At 41.1% G+C, this 12,988-nt stretch overlaps 1 protein-coding gene across 6 annotated transcripts in view; it reads left to right on the top strand.

The window, feature by feature from the left end:
- LOC118019922 (protein FAM13C) overlaps positions 1–12,988 on the top strand; it is a 152,087-nt gene that overhangs the window by 103,238 nt on the left and 35,861 nt on the right. For 3 of the 6 annotated variants that reach the window (XM_035019624.1, XM_035019614.1, XM_035019607.1), the window contains one exon: positions 2,559–2,643. In XM_035019624.1, the coding sequence (XP_034875515.1) occupies positions 2,559–2,643 (85 nt within the window). Of the gene's footprint in view, positions 1–2,495; positions 2,644–12,988 lie in introns of all 6 variants that reach the window. The other 3 variants (XM_035019633.1, XM_035019597.1, XM_035019587.1) reach the window with 1 other exon arrangement.

Here is a 12,988-nt window from a genome sequence, read left to right as displayed (position 1 = left end):
TCCTTCCTTCCTTCCTTCCTTCCTTCCTTCCTTCCTTCCTTCCTTCCCTTTCTTCCTACCTTGTATTAGTCTGCCAATACTCTATTAGAGCTACCATTAAAAAAAAAAAAGATACTACAGACTAGGTGGCTGAAACAACATTTATTTTCTCAGTTCTGGAGGCTGAAAGCTCATGATCAAGGTGCTGGCAGAGTTAGTTTCTCCTGAAACCTTTCTCCTTGGCTGGCAAACGGCCACTTTCTCACATGGCCTTTCCTCTGTGGATGCATCCCTGGTGTGTCTCTCTCTGTGCTTATAATGACACTAATCATATTGAATTAGGACCCCACCCTGAGACCTCATTTTCCCTTTAAAAGCCCCATCTCCAGATACAGTTACATTGAGGGTTAGGTCTTCAACATATGAATTTGGGGAAGACACAATTCAGTCCATAATGTAACTCTTGGGTATTGTGAATAATATTGCTATGACTATAGATGCACAAATACCTGTTTGCGTCCCTGCTTTGGGGGTATATATGCAATAGCAGAATTACTGGATCATATGGTTGTTCTATTTTTAATTTTTTTGAGGAAATGCCATACTGTTTTCTATAGCAGCTGCACCATTTTACATTCTCATGTCATCATTTCTTAATTTTCAGAATAGTTTGCTCTTTTTTGAAAGGTCACTCTGATCTCTAAGTTCCTCCAGTAGGAAGCTTGTCTGGAATTGTTCTTTTTGTCTCCTGGATGCCTAGAACTCTTCCCAGAAACTTGGTGCCCTTGCTCCTCTGTACCTCCTGTCAGTAACCTCAGGCTCTTACTTCCACACTCAGCTGCTGGGAGAACATCCCAGAAAGGAGGAGGGAGCAGTAAAAAAGTGACCTGATCTCAGGTACATGCCTCATCTGAGCTGTGGGCTCTCAGTCAGCAGCTCCTGAGCACAGAGGAGGTTTGTACCTTCATCTCTGAGCGTGACAGAGGAGGTATCTGGAGCCTGCTTAGCAGTGAACAACTTTGAAAACACTGCTGGGGGCTCATATTTACTCACATCAACAGCATGGATGAGGGTATGTGTGTAGGAATAGGTACTCTGTGAGGGGAGGGGTTCGGTGTGAAGAGATATTGGAGGTGGGCGCTTATGTGAGGTAAGGTGTGAGGGTATATAGGCGGGGAGGGGTGTGTGTGTGTTCCGAATAGATGTGAGAGTGGGAGTATGAGGGCGTATATATGGTGTGTGTGTGGTGGGGTGTTTCTGTGTGTGTGTGTGTATGTGTGTATGTGCGTAGTAGGGGATAAAAATGGTGAGTGTGAAGGGTAGAAATGAGAGTGTATATGGGGTTATTTGGGGGTTAAATGTATGTGCAAGTAGTGTGAAGGTGTGGGGGTTGGGCACGAGGGTGTGGAAAACAGGAGGTGAAGGTAGGGTAGGGTATAAGGGTAAGCATGGGATGGGAATGGGAGCGTGTGTATGGAGTAGGGTGTGGTGGTTGGGTACGAAGGTGGACGGTGGAGTGTGAGTAGAGTATGTATATACTGGAGGGTCATAGTAGGCACAGGATCAATGGCTCCGCTCCAGGTAGCCACCCCTGCCAGGAGCTCTGTGGGTGGAGGAGCTTCTGAGGCCTGCAGAGCTTTCCTGTTGCAGGGGAGTGGCACCCCGCCAAGGCCTCAGGCACATCTCATTTTCACCTGGTCAGGGGAATTAATTTGCTGGGCATCTGCATCATGGCAGGATACGTGCGTCAGTCTGTATGACTCTGTTCTGATTAAGAACCATGGGAGAAATTTAAAATGAGAAATGAAGGGAGTGGGAAGAGGGTTGTTCTGGGAGCTAAGAAATTCCTTCTCCCTCGGTGGCTGGGCGGGGTCACACTCAGTGACCAAGGCCCTCTCCCTTGCTCCCTGCACTCTGCTTTTGATACAGGCAGCTAGAGCCATCCCATGTGTGAGAAGCAACTTCAGAAGACAGACATGCGTGCACGCATATACCCTCCCAGATACAGATGTAGATCAGGGAGCCCAGAAGCGCCTCCCAGAAGCCAGGCGGCCTCTGCAGCAGTAACTCTTTATGCACTGCGGTCTGCTGCAGTCTTCATGGTTAAGGGATGCTGGCTTTTATGAATGGTAGCCTGGGAGGGGCCTAATGTCACTTGCTCCTGATGTCAGCACAGTGAATGAAACACTTGCAAAGCGTAAAGCCTCAAGCACCCGGGCAGCAGATACCATCTCAGATTGGCTCTCCTGGTGCAGCGTCTCCTCTTGACGAAATCACCAGTCCCATGTGTGACATATAAAGCCATATACGTTAGGATTGCAATGAGGCAGAAACTGAGGCTGCATGTGGAATAATGTGTATCTGATTCTGGCACAATCAGCTCTGCCTGAAGCCGCTGGGGCTGAGATCCTCCCCCCCTGCCAGCCGCTGGAAGAAGGGGTTTTGCAGAGCTGCGGACTCACCGCTGTGTATTAGGCAGTTACTTAGCTAGCCCGATGTTCTGCTTTTGCTGGCAGAATTCCTTGCTGAAGCTCCAAGCCCTGGAAACTGATCTGTGCTCTGCAATTTTGACAAACCAGGAAGAAGCTGCTCAGGTGCATGGACCCAAGGACCCAACCCCAGCGTCGACCCAGAGTGTGCCTGTGGAAGGCGCAGATGCTGCAGGTAAGAGGCACGGCTGGGGACAGGTCTTCACTTGTACTCTGAGGAGAGTTCAGCTTCTTGCTGCTTTCCTAAATGTGGCCTCCTGTGGGAAACCATGCCTGGTGCAACAGAAAAGCTGAGGAGGTGCTTGAGTTGCAGTGGGGGAGCTGAGACGGAGCAGGAGGAATTAAGGTGTGTTCTGATATAGAGCATTCTCTCCAGCTGGGGGCCAAGCATCAGACTTAGGCATAAATAGGTGTCAGGTGAAAAACACTCACCACAACTCCTGGTCCTAATGAATTCCGACTTGGTCTCCTGTGACAAACAAGTGGTGTGCTTATTTTCTATCACTGGTTATAGATAATCTGTACTGTCTTGATACTCATGGTATTTTTGAGGTATTCAGTGATGGGAGAGTTTTAACATTACTACTTGCTTTCTTCTACTACCTGCTTGTAAGATGATTCATCAACATAGGGAAAGTGGAGGTGAGTGGTGTAGCTCATTCTGATCCTATATTGCCTTTTTCTGTCTTTTTTTTTTTCCGCATTAACTTCTGTGTTGAAAAGTCTCAAAATTGGTTCCATTTGTCTGACAGTTTCTCTGGTTTTAACCCCAGGGATGGTAGATTGCCTAGTAAGCAGAAGGCAAATTAATGCTCCCAGGAAGACTTAGTTAGGAAAGAAACACTAATTTATATGAGTAGAAATGAGAGCACAGCTTATCTTTTATAATACAGATGGGCCAGAGGTTTGCAGGCTGGTTTCTGGATGGCTGATAAAAATAGGCTTAGGTGAACTTGCTTCATGAGATGTCCTTTATCTCCAGGAATTGAAGGAAGAGATTAAAAAAGGTAATGTGTTTCCGTGTCATTGTTAACAGCTCATTTAAGACATTCCTACTTAAGACTGATCCATATGGTCTAAGTAGGTAAAACCATAATCTCCAGTGTTTATTAAGTATATTAATTAATAATTAAGTATATTAATAATGGCGGCTAATAGTAGCTACTATTAATAGCTTTATTATTATTGAAGATTTATGTGATCCAGGCACTGTTCTAAGTACTTTCTATATTTTATATTAAATCCTTAAGCTAATCTGTAAAATAATATGCTTCATAGTTGGCTGTCCTTATCTCCTGGTGAGCTCCCCTTGCTCTGCTGGCCATTGTGTTTTGATGAGAGGCAAATAAAAGGGGGCAGGACCCAATGTCAGTCCAGTTAGAGTTTTGAGTCAGATTATTAGATACACTTTTTTTCTTCCACCAACCCCAACAAACAACATATAAAACACATAATGAAGTCTTAAGCCAGATACACATTAATTTTTGAGTTGTCTGATGTTTTGTATAGCTACACAAGTATCTGGAAGAGAGTTATAAAGTATTTCCATGTTGGATATAGATATATCTTTTCTATTTTAAATCATGACTTTTATGTGCATATATGTGTCTTATATTCTCCAAAGGTTAAGAGTAGTTATGCATTTTTCTCATTCTGGATGGACAGGATTTTGAACAAGCTTATTAACACTCCTTGTATAATGGAAATGCATACTGAGTTTATGTAGGAATTGCCCATACCAAAGGAATGATCCATACATTTCATGTTAAGTGTCAAGTGGCAGAAATGAACAGAAGGCTCCTTACAGAGGAGACTTGTTTTGGATGCTGAATTTTCCAAAATGTAGGTGAATTTGAGGTGTCTCGGTGCTCTTTCAAGAGAGTCTATGAAAAAGAGGTTTTCAGTCTGTGCATGTGTGTGTGTGTGTGTGCGTGTGCGTCTCCACACACTAGTCAAGAATATTTCTGGCAAGTTTTCAAAGATGAAATCCATAAAATCTTGATGTTTTTCACCCTTGTAGAGCTTATGAATAAGGAGTCTCATGTAGCCAAAATGACTCCATAAGAGTGAAGAAGCTTCAGCCCCTATATTGGACCTTGTAAAACTTTGACGCATTTCTTCTCTAATTTTCCAATAACCCTTTGACACAATCTGGAAACCACCTGCTAGATGTTTTCAGGGACCTAAAAAGTGTCTTCATTTGGCAGGGATATTGCCAAAGGAGCAGGCATTTGGAATAGGTTTTCAGAGATTAATTTATGGGATCTTGTTCTCATTGGCTTCCAAGATGAGTGTTTATAGGAAGGTCATATTATCTTTTTAAAATTTATTTAATTAATTTTTTTGGTCATATATTTCCTAAACCATATGTCACTCAGAAAGAAGAAATGTTTACTCATCTTAAAGGCTCAGGGACTGTGGAAGGATTTCTGGAGTGATCTTTGACCACCTTGAAACTAATTTTTATGTGTGTAAAAATCCCTGTTGAGAGTGTGATCACATAAGATTAGTACAGAGGGCAATAAGTCTATAAAAGATTTATATAACTTAAAATGTTCTCCTTCCCAAAGTCTAACATCTAGCTCTGAGCCTTACATGTATATATTCAATTAGTAATTTTTGATGTCAGTAATTGGTATAACAAAGACAAAGCCAACAGGTGATTTTTTACAGGACTATCTGGATATAATATGCTACCAATGCACTATTAAAGGCAAACATTTATAAACATAAATTGACCTGACTTAAATAGGTTTCAAGCTTACTTTAGACTCAATTAAGGCACGACAAGTAAAGTATGTAGGCATTTGAAATGATGGCCTCTTGAGATCAAAGTATGGGTTTTAACTTGGATTTATGGATTACAAAGGTCAGTCCTCCCTAGTAAAATATCTGAAATGCATCCCCATTCTGGAAATGCAATTATAAACTGCACTTGCAGCAAAAACACATTTCGTGCCCCCCCTGGAGGAGCACTGGGTTCTGAATATTGTTGGTGAGCCTTTCTGAACATCATAATTGCCAAGAAGCTTTTCACATATGGGGATTCTTAGTCCTCCTCTCTAGACAGTCTGAGGTGGAAGTCCTGTAATCTTCATATTTCATAAACACTCCCAAGTAGTGGGAACCATTATTTAAGTGTCTTGAATTAGGAGAGAGAAGGTCAGGTTCTCTCAGGTCCTCTTTGATTTTGCTTTACCTCCATTTCCTGGATGACATAGACTTATAACTCAGTGTCTGTGACCAGTCAGCTCAGTCCATTTACTTTAGGAGGAGAAAGGTGCTCCAGCACCCAAGTCCTCAGGCTAGAAATATGTGGGATGGAACATGGACAAGGGATAGGGACAGATTTGAGGGACGTAGAGGCCCTTAGAAAAAAGTTATAGACGGACGCCTGGGTGACTCAGTCGTTAAGTGTCTGCCTTCGGCTCAGGTCATGATCCCAGGGTCCTGGGATCGAGCCCCACATCAGGCTCCCTGCTCAGTGGGAAGCCTGCTTTTCCCTCTCCCGCTCCCCCTGCTTGTGTTCCCTCTCTCACTGTGTCTCTCTCTGTCAAATAAATAAATAAAATCTTTTAAAAAAAGAAAAAAGAAAAAAGTTATAGATAGGGAACAAGCTACAAGATAACTTTAAGACTGTACATAGGGTAGGGGCGCCTGGGTGGCTCAGTTGGTTAAGCCACTGCCTTCGGCTCAGGTCATGATCCTGGAGTCCCAGGATCGAGTCCCGCATCAGACTCCCTGCTCAGCAGGGAGTCTGCTTCTCCCTCTGGCCCTCCCCCTTCTCATGCTCTCTCTCTCTCTCATTCTCTCTCTCAAATAAATAAAATCTTAAAAAAAAAAAAAAAGACTGTACATAGGGTAACCAGTTGTCACGGTTTGCCCAGGAATGTCTAAGTTTTAACACTGAAAGTCCCACATGCTGGGAGATTCTCAGTCCCAGGCAATCTGTGACAGCTGGTCACCCTACCTGTAGGTTGCAAATTGCATAATTTGAGATGGAAACCTGCTCCACACTTAGGCTTAAAATCCCTCTAACTGCTGAAGCAAATGCTTCCTCTGTTGCATTAGTAAGGATCTATTCTGGTGGTGTTGAATAGAAAATAGAATGAGCATTGTCTTTCAACTGCTTGTCATTTTCAAAGTTTGCAGACAGACTGTTGGTTCCACACGACTGAGCATAGTAACCCCTGTTCTGTCTGAACATGGGTGATTGATGGTATGGAATTTGTAGCAAAAGCTGTCACCAGAGATAACTGAAGACTTATTACTAGAAATAATAAACAACAGCAGTTCTTAATTAATTCTTTTATTGTAAAATTTTGGTTTTCAGCTTTCTATTTGGGTAGGAGCTTTGTTCCTAATGTTGATCATTAGTGGGAACTAATGTAATATATCTATTTATAGGCTGTAATTTTTCCCATAAAGAATTCTGCATAGTGTGTAGGTCTCTTTCTGATGTACGAGTTAGGATGGGGCAGAGTTAAAGAGAACCTGACCTTCTCTCACATTTTAAGACACTGTCGACTTGACCAGATGTTCCCAATTACTTGGGAGGACTTACTAAACTTACAGATAGATGTCTTGGCCTCTCCACCCTAAAATGCAAAATTAAAATGTAGGGATAGGGTCTGGAAATGTCCATGTTTGAAAAACTCCCCCTGGTAATTCTGAGGCGCAGAGAGATTCAGGAACACTTTCTGGAACACAGTGCTCTAGTGTTTCTCTAGGGGGTGCCTTGAAATGTGTTCTTGCTGCAGGTGGAGTTTATAATTAGCTTTCTGGAACATGGGGGCATCTCAAGTGTCCACTAGGTGGATCATTCACCTAACTTGAGGTTTCATCCTATCTGGCAGTGGCCCCGCACAGTGTTTGAAAGTTTGTAGGACGGGGTCTCCATTACTTCGACCTCGTAAGTGTGCACAATTCCAAATTTAATTTAGAAACTTTGTTCATTATGGGTCTATGTGTATGTATGTTTGTTATTTCTAAATCCGTTCTGAAACTTTTTATATTTGCAGTATGAATGACCTGTTGCTTTAACTAAGAAATGGCTACCACCATGGAAAGTAGTGCTTCATCTTTTTGTCCTAAATTGGTTCCTTTAAAGCAGTGGTTTTCAGCGAGGGTTGATTTTATTTCACATTCACCCACCCCACCCCACCCCCAGCCTTGCGGATATTTGGCAATATCTAGGGCCATGTTTGGTATTACAGCTGGAAGATAAGTGCTACATCTAATGAATTAGAGGCCAGGGATGCTGCTGAACATCCTACAATGCACAGGAACCCCCTGTGTCCACCCCCACTGCCCCAAGAAAGAATTGTCTGGTCCAAGATGTCAATAGTGCCAAGGTTTAGAAACCCTCCTTTAAAAGCCTTTAAATGCATAACATCAGCATTAGCTAATAATGACATTTTCACTTGTGTCAGACATTGTTACCTAGGTTTTCCTATTTTATCTTCACAACCCCATGAGGTAGGTGCCATTATTATCCCCAGATGAAAGATGAAGAAATAAGCTTAGAGAGTTAGTATAACTAGTTGAAGTTCCCACAGCTACTGAGTGGTAGAGGTTGGGAAGAAATGGGAGGAGGGGAAGGGTTTCCCCAGTCAGACTCCATAGTTTAGTGCTTCACACTATGTTATTTGCTATCCAGTCTAAATATTAAGTCCCCATAGTTCTAATATTCTAGAATTTGAAATTAAGCCCATAGCCAATGTATATACTCTCTACTAATGTGTTTTGAAAGTCATGTTTTCTTTATTCACCCCTGACTTTGTTTTGTCAACCTGATGTGACCTAGATTTGTAGTTGATTGACCTGTTAACAACCTCTCCTCTCATAGTCATTTCAGCTCCTATGATCTAAACCATCTCTAGAATCTTTCTTGTGCCTTTCTTGATATGCATTTACCTGACCTTCATAGTGTATTCCAGATGGAGTCAAATAGAATTTTATTTGTAAATATGATACGATTAGGGGAAATGGGCAAAGTGTCCAAGGGCTCCCTCTATTATTTCTTACAACTACATATGAAACTATAATGATCTCAATAAAAAAATGAAAACCTAAAAAATATGGGCATGAGGATGTTTTATTAATTACAAAATATTATGCATGTTGGATTGTTTTCTAAACTCTTCCTAGAGATGCATACTCTTTTCTTGGCTTTTATGTCATTATCACTGTATATCATTAGAGCTCCAAAAATCCCATTCCCTACTAAACTTATAGTTTAGTGCTTATTAAGAGTATATGGATAGTTTTCTCCAGCTGTATTGCCTACTGGCCCACATAGAAGGTCATCTGTCACTATTGAGCCTCCTCATGCTTTGTGAGCTGCTTCTGTGGTTGCTTAGCATTTTATTCTTTAAAAAATTTATCAATATCATCTGCATACTCAGACTCATGACTCTACTTCCTCCTCTATGTCATTTTTGAAATGCAAAATAAGATTAATTCAGTATCCATTTGCAAGGATTAGTACTGATGTGTCCATCAAAAAGATACTAATTCAACTCTGTTCTTTACTGCATATTGTTAAGTGGGTTTTGTAATCCACTGCAAAACATTTAGCTCAGTCATCATTTGGTTTTGTTTTTAAATAACTTCTGATATAAAAACCATGCCATGGACTTCTTGAGAGCCCAAATAAGTTACATTCATTGGCTCTGCCTTGTTTAGAAACATAGTTCTTTGCAGAACTTGATGTGCAGGTTGAGTGATCTTGGACAGGTGATTTGATCTCTCTGTGCATCAGTTTCCTTTTCTTTAAAATGGGAAAAAAAGAATAGTATCTACTTCTTAGGATTATTTGAGACTAATGTAGAATAATACGTATGAGGCACTTAGCACATCCTTCTTAGTAAATGCTCAATAAATGTCAGCTATTATTTTTTAAAAAGCTGGTCATTCTTGCCATAGTCAGAGCTTTTGTTGCCTTTCTTCCAGTTGACAATGCTTACATTTGTCTTTATCTACTGTCGTAATTCTAACTACTTTCAAGGTGTGGAAATGCTATTAGTACTGTTCATTCCCTAGGTCCCCTCTGGACCCTTGCATTTGATTGACATTATACTAATTCCCTTAAGCAAAAGATATTTATAACAGCAATAATCTATAGAGCGGATGGTTGAATAATTACCTCCTTTTAAAGTTGAAACTATATTTGTTACCATAAAATCTATCCTGTGCTAAACCTATGACATAACTTGGCTGAAAATGATCTTTACTGTTAATTTTTCTCTGATGCTCTTATAACCATCTTCATAGTATCTGAAAGAGGGAGCTTCACATTAACCCCTTGTTTTCTTTTTTTAAAAATTATGTTAATTACCATACATTACATCATTACTTTTTGATGCAGTGCTCCATGATTCATTGTTTGTGTATAACACCCAGTGCTCCATGCAGTACATGCCCTCTTTAATACCCATCACTGGAATGGACAAATATAGCTATAAAGCCAATCAGGCCTTAGGTAGGTAACATTCCAGGGTTCCTTTGACTCTCTGACCCCAAACCATCAGGCCCAGAGCCTGGCCTCCAGCCCCAATATCCTTAAGACCTTTGGAATCATCCAGCCTCCAGAACAAACCTGGACCCAGCCTTGGCTATTGCTTCCATCTTCCAACTTCAGCCTTGGGTTTGCCACAAACTGTGGGTCCTGGCTCCGCTCACGTTTGACATCTCCTGATGTACTGACCCTGGTCATATTTGCTGAGTTGGCTTTTGCCTTCCAGACAAGGTTTTCACTTCTGGACAGCACTTGCCTATTTATGCCATTATTTATTTATTTATTATTATTATTATGTTATGTTAATCACCATACAGTACATCATTAGTTTTTGATATAGTGTTCCATGATTCATTATTTGCGTATAACATCCAGTGCTCCATTCAGTACATGCCCTTTTTAATACCCATCATCAGGCTAACCCATCCCCCCACCCCCCTCCCCTCTAGAACCCTCAGTTTGTTTCTCAGAGTCCATAGTCTCTCATGGTTCATCTCCCCCTCTGATTTCACCCCCCTTCATTTTTCCCTTCCTGCTATTGTCTTCTTCTTCTTCTTTTTTTTTTTTTTTTTTAACATATAATGTATTACTTGTTTCAGAGGTACAGGTCTGTGATTCAACAGTCTTACACAATTCACAACACTCACCATAGCACATACCCTCCCCAATGTCTATCACACAGCCACCCATGCCTCCCACCCCCCACCACTCCAGCAACCCTCAGTTTGTTTCCTGAGATTAAGAATTCCTCATATCAGTGAGGTCATATGATACATGTCTTTCTCTGATTGACTTATTTTGCTCAGCATAATACCCTCCAGTTCCATCCACATCGTTGCAAATGACATGATTTCATTCCTTTTGATGGCTGCATAATTGTCCATTGTATATATATACCACTTCTTTATGCATTCATCTGTCAAAGGACATCTTGGCTCTTTCACAGTTTGGCTATTGTGGACACTACTGTTATAAACATCAGGGTGCACATACCCCTTTGGATCCCTACATTTGTATCTTTGGGGTAAATACTTAGTAGTACAATTGCTAGGTCATAGGGTAGCTCTATTTTCAACTTTTTGAGGAACCTCCATACTGTTTTCCAGAGTGGCTGCACCAGCTTGCATTCCCACCAACAGTGTAGGAGGGTTCCCCTTTCCCTGCATCCCCGCCAACATCTGTCATTTCCTGACTTGTTAATTTTAGCCATTCTGACTGGTGTGAGGTGGTATCTCATTGAGGTTTTGATTTGGATTTCCCTGATGCCGAGTGATGTTGAGCATTTTTCATGTGTCTGTTGGCCATTTAGATGTCTTCTGTGGAAAAATGTCTGTTCATGTCTTCTGCCCATTTCTTGATTGGATTCTTTGTTCTTTGGGTGTTGAGTTTGATAAGTTCTTTATAGATTTTGGATACTAGCCCTTTATCTGATATGTCATTTGCAAATATCTTCTCCCATTCTGTCGGTTGTCTTTTGGTTTTGTTGACTGTGTCCTTTGCTGTGCAAAAGCTTTTTATCTTGATGAAGTCCCAATAGTTCATTTTTGCCCTTGCTTCCCTTGCCTTTGGTGATGTTTCTAGGAAGAAGTTGCTGTGGCTGAGGTCGAAGAGGTTGCTGCCTGTGTTCTCCTCTAGGATTTTGAAGGACTCCTATCTCACATTGAGGTCTTTCAACCATTTGGAGTCTATTTTTGTGTGTGGTGTAAGGAAATGGTCCAGTTTTATTCTTCTGCATGTGGCTGTCCAATTTTCCCAACACCGTTTGTTGAAGAGACTTTTTTCCATTGGACATTCTTTCCTGCTTTGTTGAAGATTAGTTGACCAAAGAATTGAGGGTCAATTTCTGGGCTGTCTATTCTGTTCCATTGATCTGTGTGTCTGTTTTTGTGCCAGTCCCATACTGTCTTGATGATGACAGCTTTGTAATAGAGCTGGAAGTCCGGAATTGTGATGCCACCAGCTTTGCATTCCTTTTTCAACATTCCTCTGGCTATGCGGGGTCTTTTCTGGTTCCATACAAATTTTAGGATTATTTGTTCCATTTCTTTGAAAAAAGTTGATGGTATTTTGGTAGGGATTGCATTTAATGTGTAGATTGCTCTAGGTAGCATTGACATCTTCATGATATTTGTTCTTCCAATCCATGAGCATGGAACGTTTTTCCATTTCTTTGTGTCTTCCTCAATTTCTTTCATGAGTATTTTATAGCTTTCTGAGTACAGATTCTTTACCTCTTTGGTTAGATTTATTCGTAGGTATCTTACGGTTTTTGGGTGCAATTGTAAATGGGATCGACTCCTTAATTTCTCTTTCTTCTGTCTTGTTGTTGGTGTATAGGAATGCCACTGATTTCTGTACATTGATTTTATATCCTGCCACTTTACTGAATTCCTGTATGAGTTCTATCAGTTTTGGGGTGGAGTCTTTTGGGTTTTCCACATAAAGTATCATATCATCTGCAAAGAGTGAGAGTTTGACTTCTTCTTTGCTGATTCGGATGCCTTTGATTTCTTTTTGTTGTCTGATTGCTGTGGCTAGGACTTCCAATACTATGTTGAATAGCAGTGGTGATAGTGGACATCCCTGCCGCGTTCCTGACCTGAGGGCAAAGGTTCTCAGTTTTTCCCCATTGAGAATGATATTCGCGTGGGTTTATCATAGATGGCTTTTATGATCTTGAGGTATGTACCCTCTATGCCTATACTCTGAAGAGTTTTGATCAAGAAAGGATGCTGTACTTTGTCAAATGCTTTTTCTGCATCTATTGAGAGGATCATATGGTTCTTGTTCTTTCTTTTATTAATGTATTGTATCACATTGATTGATTTGTGGATGTTGAACCAACCTTGCAGCCCAGGGATAAATCCCACTTGGTTGTGGTGAATAATCCTTTTAATGTACTGTTGGATCCTATTGGCTAGTATTTTGGTGAGAATTTTTGCATCCATGTTCATCAAGGATATTGGTCTGTAATTCTCCTTTTTGATGGGGTCTTTGTCTG

This window comes from Mirounga leonina, unplaced genomic scaffold (genome assembly GCF_011800145.1).
Source record: "Mirounga leonina isolate KUSES-001 unplaced genomic scaffold, KU_Mleo_1.0 Mir_109, whole genome shotgun sequence".
Taxonomy (NCBI): domain Eukaryota; kingdom Metazoa; phylum Chordata; class Mammalia; order Carnivora; family Phocidae; genus Mirounga; species Mirounga leonina.
Note: the sequence above shows the minus strand (reverse complement) of the source record. Positions and strands in the feature narration are given on the sequence as shown.